Here is a 9,062-nt window from a genome sequence, read left to right as displayed (position 1 = left end):
CGGGCAGCGCTGCAGCGTCCTGACATCAGACGCGCGGTCCCCCGGCAACGGCCGGACGTCGCGAGGCCGCCAGGAACCCGGAAGCGGCGGGCGAATAGGAGCGAGTGGCGCAGTCAGCGGGGCGGGCTCGGCGCGCGCGGAGGGCGGCAGCAAAGTAGTCCCGGGAAGCAGCGGCCGTTTGGCGGTGGTGCGCTGCGAGCTGGGCGCAGCGCGGGGAGCCTCGGCCCTATCGGCGCGCTCGGACCGGGCGGCCGCACCGCGCGGTCGGGGAGATGGCGGCGGACAAGGCTGCGGGTGAGTGCGAGGGGAGCCGCCGCCGTCCGCCGTGGCCACCTCGGGCCTGGGCCGCCTGGCGCGGAGGGATACGCTCCCGCGCAGGGGGCGGTGAGTGCCGGCACGTCCCAGGCGGAAGGAGAAACGAGTACTTGGCTCGCTCGGTACTGTTTTCTTCCGCCGAGGAAGTAGTGCCCCCGCGGCGGCCGAGGTGGCCGGCCTGAGGTGCCGGCGAGGCCTGCCGCCTGTGGGCGCCTGTCCTGACGGGTCACCGGGCGGGCCGTGTGGGGACGGGGTCCCCAGTGCCCTCGGCGAGGGGGGCTGAGCAGCTGCAGCCTCCTGGCCTGGAAGGGCTGGGCGGGGAGGGCGTTATGGACGTATTGGCGGGGGTGGGTGTCTCCCAGAGCTGAACAACAGCGGCAGAAGTTGATCTTCTGGGTTAATGTGTTAAACTGGGGCATTCGGAAGGTGCTGGCGAGATTTGAATGCTTCGTGTTGCTACTTAATCTTTGGAGTTCAGTCTGATTCCCTCTGAGCTGCCACTTTGGTTTCAGGGGATGAGTGGGTCTTTCCTAAGCTCGGGCTGGAAAAGACACTGTGGAGAAAAATCACCGAGATAAAAAATAAATCATCTTCTGGTAAACACCCGAAATAAATCTCAAGTACAGTTGCTGTGTAATTCATTAGCATTGATAAGCTACTGCTTGTCCCCCTCCCGTAAGACTACCCTTCATGCAAAAAAATCCTCTGCAGGAAAGGTCCTTCCCTCAGATGGCAACTCAGTGGGGACGGAGAAGAGGGCGATGCGGAGGAAACCCAAAGGGATCTACCAGTGTTCTTTGGGTTTTTTCAGTTGGTTTTACGTGGCTGGGAGCTTTATTTAAATTTGCCTTAGGCATTTTTTTTTTCTGGATGCCAAATATGAAACTCCTCAGTATTGGAAAAAGATTGTGGGAGAAATTAGTGTACTGTACTGAGTGAAGTGTACTAAACTATCCCGTGTTTGTTTATAAGCACTGTCTCCTAAAATACAAGAAAAAAAATGGCATTAAGTTTTTTATATTTTTGTTGTTGTTGCTCTTGGAAGAGTTGAAGGAACTTTTCAGTTGTACTTCCTTAAAAGAAAGTATGTGCCCAAATGAATCAAAGATGTGAGCTATGGCAAGATATTCTACATACTGTACTTGTTCATAGCAGCAAGTTACAAATAACTTTCCATTGAGAAGTGTTTGCTTTTTATCATACAATATTGAAGTCTATTACATTTATACTAGTAGTACAGTGTCTCATAGAAAACTGTAGTCTTGGTGCCACAAATTGTCATCTTATAAAGGCTGAACACTCTGGCTGGTCTTCATACCCTTCAAAATGCTTTTGGAGCAAGGGTCGGATGACAGATTCCTCCCCTTCCAAGGAAGAGATTATCCCCCTGCTTGTAGAGTTTGGAAATAAAAGATAATTCTAGAGGTGCTCTGGTATCCAACAGCACACTTCATGCATAATTTACAGGGCCTAGGAACAAGAGAGCTCAGGAATAGCAGTGCTTGGAGATACAGAGAACAGGTATGAGAAGGACAATGATTGCAGTCACTCTCCAGGTGTCTTCAGGTATGTGTATGTGGGAGATGTGGCTTCTTGTTGCTTAAATGATGTGGCAGCAAGCCAATGAGGAGAGCAATCTCCCTTTTGAGTTGGCAGTCTCATGCTTTTCCTTATTCTCCTCTTGTAGAGCCAGTTCTGGTTCTGCTGTCCACTGTGATGTAACTTCTCCAGTAGGAACAACTGCCTACTTGTGCAAAGCAAACAAACCTCCGTGACATAGTGTTTCTGCTGCTCAGCCCCAGGATTGCTAACTAGGAAGATAATTTCCTCACTTGCTTCTTTAACTTCAAACTCAGTGCAGCAGCTTCCTCCAGATCAAAATCTGAGCAATTGATTTTTACAACCTTTTCCAGTTTGCCCCTTTTGCCCCTCATCGCTAGCCTGATGTGTATTAGTTTTAGAGTTGCTCTGTACTTTTGAAAGTTGGACAAAATGAAAAGTTAAACTAACAGGTCCATGTGTAAATACCATTTACAGAGATAAATTGAGTCCTGTCATTTGTAAAGCAGAGATTCTGCACCATTTCAGATGTTTCAGCTGATAGTTGTAGCTACTTTATGGATAGGAGCATGTTGGTAGTGACTGCTGTGCCCTGTGTTACCCACACCACATGCTTCTGGAAGAATGCTGAAGATCACTAGATCTGAGTGAGCAAGTGGCATGCTCTATGTTTTGACAGGGAACAATGCCTCTACCTGTTTCATTTTCAAATGCCTCAAGAAATATGGAAATAATAGTTTTACTTGCTGTGGTCTTGCACTTGATTGCCATTTGCAGCTGAGAGAGCAGGAGTACTTTTTTTTTTTCTCCCCCCATTTAGGTGGAACTGGAGGGTTCTTTTCAGTATCTTGAGCCAGCCAGCTTTTAGGTGACTCCTGTCTGTGAGATCTCTTGATAATAAAGATCAGCTGAAGCAGTAGATCCTGGTCTAAACAAGAGCTGCAGGATTACAGTAGATTAGAAGGACCTTTAGCTCTTTAACATGTTTCAAGCGTGTCTGGGCAAAAAGGATAGAGAGTAGCCAAAGTGGTTTTGTTGTTTTTATTTTTGGTTGTTGTTTTTATTTTTTTCCCCAAAGGAAAGAGCTATGCTGTGAACCATGTCAGCAGGACTTTAGTTTTATTCTTTCTTGATAAGCTTCCAGTTCAGGTTTCACAAACCTGCTTTGTTTACTGAGTCAAGGTAGGTCCAGTTGATCGGATTACAGCCATAAAATTGACTTTACAGGAGAAGGGACAGCTCTGGTTTTGCTTAAAGTACTCCCCAGTTTAATTTGTTGTTTTTTTAATGTACCAGCAGACTTAGAGACACAGTGAAATTTGTAGACCTATCCTGATTTTTCCCTAGGAAATACATCGAACAGCTATGTAAGTGGTGCTTTTATTACACAACTTAGACAACAGTCTCTTTGGTTTATCTTTCACTTAACTGAAGACATCTTACTTTGGGATTCAGACTTCCATAAGCCCACCTTCGTTTGAGATGCTTGTTTTTACGAGCTTGCATACAGTGGCAGTAATGAGTAATGCACTCGGTAGTTGATGGCACTCTGCTATGTAAACCTTCATGTGAGGAAACTCTTGACCAGACCAAGCATTATCAACTTCAGAAGTCTTAGAGTCTCAAGTCTCTGCACTATTGTTACTTTTACTAGCATAATCTAAAGGGTGTGCTGAGCAAGTAAAGCAGATAATGTAACTGTTAGCATGGAAGTTTGAGGGAAGATGCATTTGCTTATTTGCTGTTCTTCTGTTCAGCTGTGCAACCACAAGATTTAGAGCAGGAATCAGATCTAGTCTATGTTTAGCTTGAAGGAGAAGTGCTGCTGGTTCCTTTCCTCTTTTGCGGCAGAAAACCTTGGCACGTCAAAAATTTTCTGAGCTTTTTTGTTTTAATTTTTTCTCCCGCCTTTCCCTTTCAAAGAAAAGGCAGTGCAAGTGGTGTTGATCATGCCTTATGCATGGTCAGATTTTATATCAGGTGCATGCACTTCTGTAGCCCCCTGAGGATCCATCCCTCTGGAGTACTAAAATTGCTGAATCCTGAGTTTTGTCTAAATCACAGTGGGTTACTTTGTAACTTGCACATGGAAGATTGTTGAGATTTTAAAATCTGAACCTTGTTGGCATCTTGATGCAGGATGAAAATCACAACCAAATATTTCCAGTTCTTGCTCAAATATGTTATTGCCTAGGGCAATGGAAGGGATCTCACTGTCTTCCCAGCAACAAGCACAAACTATAAATAGATTACTAAGTCTGGTTTATTCCTACTGTGGATGTTAATTGATGAATCTTCTGAGGTTTGGTTGCCCTTACTGTTGTTGTTTGCCTTATATTTGTAAATTTTCATAGTCAGTAGCAGACGATCCAGATATATTGGTGGTGATGGGGAATGGATTTTGCAGTGGAACTCACAGATAAGTGTTTTCATTTGTTCAAAGTGAAAACAAAATTAGCGGAGTTTGCATTACATCTGTGAATTCTGGGGAAGAGAAAGAAGACATGAATTTACAAAGCCTACCTAGCCTATTAAGATAGCAAAAGGTAGGTTAGAACAAAGCTTCCACTGTGAAATTCAAGAAATAATTTTCTGCAAGAGTGGAAACCATTGCTGATTTATAAAGTCTTTGTTTTGAAAACATTAAATTATTTTTGTATGTTGTACCACGAGTTAACGCTTCTAGAAATAAGCTGTCTGGTGTGGTGGTTGTGTCGTGTTTTGCATTGGGTTTTTTCCTCCAGTAGTTTGTGTTCAGTACAAGGAAGGGTTTGGTGGTGTTTTTTTTCAGCTTCTTTGACATGGAATGTCTGTGCTGTGGTTTTTAATGCAACTTTACTGAATTCTTAATTGCGTGATGACAGAAGGGTTCAGTAGACTCCTTTCTGAAAAATATGCTCAGTAGTGACTGAAAGGTAAAACATTAGGAATTCTATGTAAAAGAAATTGAAGACAATTAAAACCTTATTATATTGGAATATAAATGCTCAAAGGGGCCACCACCATAATTGCTACATGCTGTTCTTGTTGTCTTAACCTGGAAAAGGATATAGTAGAACTAGAGAAGATTCTGGGAAAAAAGTGGAGAAGATGCAGAATAAACTGTGCCTGCTCACCTTGGAAGAGAGATGATTCAAAGAAAGATCTGCAAGATCAGGAGTGAGGCTGAGAAAGTGAATAGGCAGCATTTGCTCATGTCGTGCAGTATAATCACTAGATAACATTTGATGGAGTATACTAAAGAGTACAAAAGTATAGAGAGTTTTAAAAAAAGATATATCAAGTCTGTCAGTGGTTATTTTTAATGATGGTTTGATTGCAGCCTCTTATTTAGGGAGACTTATTCTTCCAAAGCAGGGAGGTGGGTGGAAGTTCTGGTGTTTGCTCTGTTTTTTGTGTTGTTCCTTAAAGTATCTCTTGCTGTTTAGGAAGCAGCACACAGGATGCATGGGTTTTTAATCTAGCCCAGTGTGGTACTTATTCTATGATGTGTGGCCTTCACAGCTAATTTTTGTGCAAATAAAGACAATCCTAGTGTACGGTTGCAGGCAGCTTTAAAGAGAAATCTAAAGTGTATGCATTGTCAGTTAACTTGTAGGACTTTGCTTATTGATTGAGCACGGTAACTTAGCTAGGATTATTACATTTACATTTTTTGGAGAGGAATTCACTAGGAGTGTAGGATAACTTGAGATATTTTAGTGTAGTAGGGATTCAGTGGTGCATTTACCTGGAAAGTTACTTGTACTGGCAGGAGGATCTTAAGAACTGGAAGAAACAAAATTTTTAAACTGAATAGCTGTCATCACATTTGCAAACTTTCTTGTAATCTTCTGTCCACTTTACAGATCAAAGTACTGAGAAACATGAAGGAGCGGGTACCTCTGGGATTACTGATCAGGAAAAGGAACTGTCAAGCAGTGCATTACAAGCTTTTCTGGTAAGACAAAGCCAAACTCTGAGACTTCTAATTTACCACATAACTGCTAAATGGGCCTATATAATTATTTTTCCTGTTTTCTTAGCACAGTTGCAAATGTGTTAATGAGATATTATATCAGAAGTAGCACTAGTAGTGTTATAAAGTCAGCACATGCGTTTTCTGTCTGCTATGATGTGAGAAGACTGAAGGGGGTACTTGAACAAAGTGTACAAGAGCACATTTAATCTTGATTCTCAAAACTCAGTAGCCTTAAAAGCTGTATAATGAGTTAATTAGAAGCAGCAGGCTGCTATTCTGTATCAGTGTTGGAAATGCATGATCTCTCTGAAGAATTAATTGCTTCAGGCTAAAAGTGTTGTGTTAAAGGGTTTAAAGGAACCACATGTATTTAAGAAACAGCAACCAAACAAACTTTTTTTCATTTTAGCATCTTGCTGTATTCCTTCACAAAAAGCATTGTATACTATCCTGTCACTTTACATTAAAACATATTCTTCAACACATAACACCTATAGGCAGTATTTACTACCTGTTTTGTGTTTCTTGGAAGATTTTATGTGTGTGTTAAAATTCAGGTACCACATGTTTCAGTTTGCTTCTTTGTCTTCTAATTTTATTTAGTGTAGCAAGTGACAGGAAGTATAATTGCTTTTCCTTTCAATTGTTGTGCTCTTATTATCACAATGCCTTGCATAATTCAGTTTTGGATGTGTTAAATAGATCAGGGGAAGAATTTAAATACTGTCTTTTGAGATTCCTGCTTGTATATTTCACTCATTACTTTCATTTTGTCTGGAATGTTGTGACATGAAGTGCATGTAGTTGGTCCTTAAGCTGACTACAGCTGATATTGTTCACTGATGTCTTGAGTGCTTTCTAGCTCAATTATTCTTTTTCAGTAACTTTTTGCTCATTGGCATTTGATCCTGAGAACTGAAGGCACGTGAAAGGGTTGTCTCTTTTCCACCTTGCCCACAAATCTATGTGCTAAAATATTTTGGTCTGCTGATGACTTCATCTTTAGTTTTATACTGGTCCACTGTATCTTGTTTATCTCATGACTTTTTTCTTGCTTTAAGAACTCTAATTTCATGGAGTTGTGAGGTGGTGACAGATCTGAGCAGAATTAATCTGGTGCCTTGTTTGCCAATTTTGCTTGCTACCGAGTTGCTGTAAATAGCTTTGTGGACTGCCTTGTGTGCTGCTTTATTGTATTGTGCTTCCGATTTCAGTCTCAATAGAATTACTATAGAATTGTATAGTATATTCTAGATCCTGTCTAGCAGAGTGGAGTAAAGGACTGTTAGCTGAGGAAAACATCACAAAATAGGTTGAGCATTTAAGGGTTCAAAGTTTTTAGTCCAACCATGGTTAGAAGCCTTGTTGCTGTGATCTGAAAGCTACTCCTGTTGAAGAGAAGCTCTGAGTGTGAACATGTGAAGAAAATCATTGGGTGATGAACTGTCTTAATTAAAGAGCATGCCAGCAGTTGAGTTGCAAGTCCCTGTCTTCATGCACATGATCACTAGGTAATCCATGCTGTTGATACTTAAAGTTGTGGAAATAATGTGTGTCAAGGTCCTGCTACCTCTCTCTGTAAATTGTATAACTGTGTTTTCACAGGAGACTGAAGGAACTGGGATGGCTCTGTTGAAAGTAGCTGCAGAATGGCAACTTTCTTGGGAAGAGCAGATGGACCACAGAGCCTTTCTCTGTTGTAATTCTTCCCTTAATAGAGGAAGTTAGGCAGGAGCCCAGGAGAAGCTCCATGGAATAGCAGTTAAAAAGGAAGTGGAGAGTGGTTGTGGTACCCAGGAGCATAGCTTTTGATTGTGAAGCATTGATAGAGATGGAAATGAATCTGCTTATCTGACTGACCAGACTGGAAGTAACTCTGATGTGGAAGAGGGGAAGGTGATGATTCCTGGATAGGAACTGAACAGTAGAGAGTAAAGGATCATTTAGGCTTAACGTAGTTGAAACAGTCTGGAGTTCTCTTTCATTCCTTGATGCCACTAAATTCCTTCTGCACAAACACAGAAAAGACTAAAACCGAAAGCAGAAAGAAACGAGCCATTCTGAAGTCCTTGCTTATTCCTGAGGTCCAAGAAAGGGGTTTCTTGATTATAATCACACCTCAGAGGAGCATCATGCTTGGATCCTAGTTTCTGTTTAGACATACCTAGATGATTGAATACTTCATTCAACAGCTAAAACTTGTAAAATATTATTTAAACCTTTACTGGGAAAGTGACACCTTCTTTTTCCAACCCATCTTAAGCTGACTTCCACAGACTAAATTGTAACTCACAGTCTCTCCAGATTAAGTGAGGAATAAACATAAAATGATAGGATGGGACTTAAGTAAGCAACTGAAGCTGCTCAATATGCATGTGATGGGGAAAGACCATGAAAACTGAGGAAATAAAGAATCTTGAAACTTAAAATAATGCAACAAAGAGAAATCAGAATACTTTTCATGGAAACATCTGTTTATAATAATCGGCTACTCCATTTGTCCTTCCTCCACAAAATTCTTTTGAAGTTTGGACATGACCTCAACTTTTAGACTTTCTTCTCATACATATTAATCTGCATAAATAATGAAGTATGTGTGTAGAGGTTTAGTTCGCTTCACTTGCTGTTGATAAAAGGAAATACTACTTTGCTCTCTAAACTTACAGAGGATACTTTCATTAAAACTTAGTAGCCTGCTAGTTTAAACTTTGTATCTTCTAATGCATGTTTCTGGTATGTTTGCAATTTCCAGGCTGGAAACTATGATGCTTGTTTACAACACCTAAATACCCTTCAAGACATAAACAAAGATGACTACAAAATAACTTTGAATACTGCAGTTGCAGAGTTCTGTAAAAGTAACCAGACTACAACAGACAATTTGAGACAAACCCTTAACCAGCTGAAGAACCAGGTAATGCAAAGATATTGATATGGTACTTGATTTTGAGTACTATTAATGGTGGTGAGATCTTCCAGTGAAATAGAAATAAAACTTCTGCCCCTTGTCTTCTAGATTTAATAAAGAAATAAGATAGTAACATTACTTTTAAACCTCTGAGTCTGTTTAATCATTTAGGACACTTTTTATAGTTAAGTTTTTACTTATTGTTGAAATTGATCTGAAGCTGAAATGTTTCAGAGGTTATAGCCCTAGAAAGATCTGCTATGTTCTTTCAATAGAAATTTCCTTAACCTGAAATAGTTTGTGAAATAATAAAGAAGT

The 9,062-nt window shown here is 41.0% G+C and overlaps 1 protein-coding gene across 2 annotated transcripts in view; it reads left to right on the top strand.

The window, feature by feature from the left end:
* Positions 1-222: 222 nt before the first annotated feature.
* CNOT10 (CCR4-NOT transcription complex, subunit 10) overlaps positions 223-9,062 on the top strand; it is a 35,627-nt gene continuing 26,787 nt past the window's right edge. For both annotated transcript variants that reach the window (XM_010562410.1, XM_010562409.1), the window contains exons 1-3: positions 223-294; positions 5,724-5,815; positions 8,589-8,750. In XM_010562410.1, the coding sequence (XP_010560712.1) occupies positions 273-294; positions 5,724-5,815; positions 8,589-8,750 (276 nt within the window). In that variant the 5' untranslated portion in view covers positions 223-272. The remainder of the gene's footprint in view (positions 295-5,723; positions 5,816-8,588; positions 8,751-9,062) is intronic.

This window comes from Haliaeetus leucocephalus, unplaced genomic scaffold (genome assembly GCF_000737465.1).
Source record: "Haliaeetus leucocephalus isolate CR32 unplaced genomic scaffold, Haliaeetus_leucocephalus-4.0 Scaffold159, whole genome shotgun sequence".
In the NCBI taxonomy this organism is placed as follows: Eukaryota; Metazoa; Chordata; class Aves; order Accipitriformes; family Accipitridae; genus Haliaeetus; species Haliaeetus leucocephalus.
The sequence above is the reverse complement of the archived record's forward strand: the minus strand, read 5'-3'. Positions and strand labels throughout refer to the sequence as shown.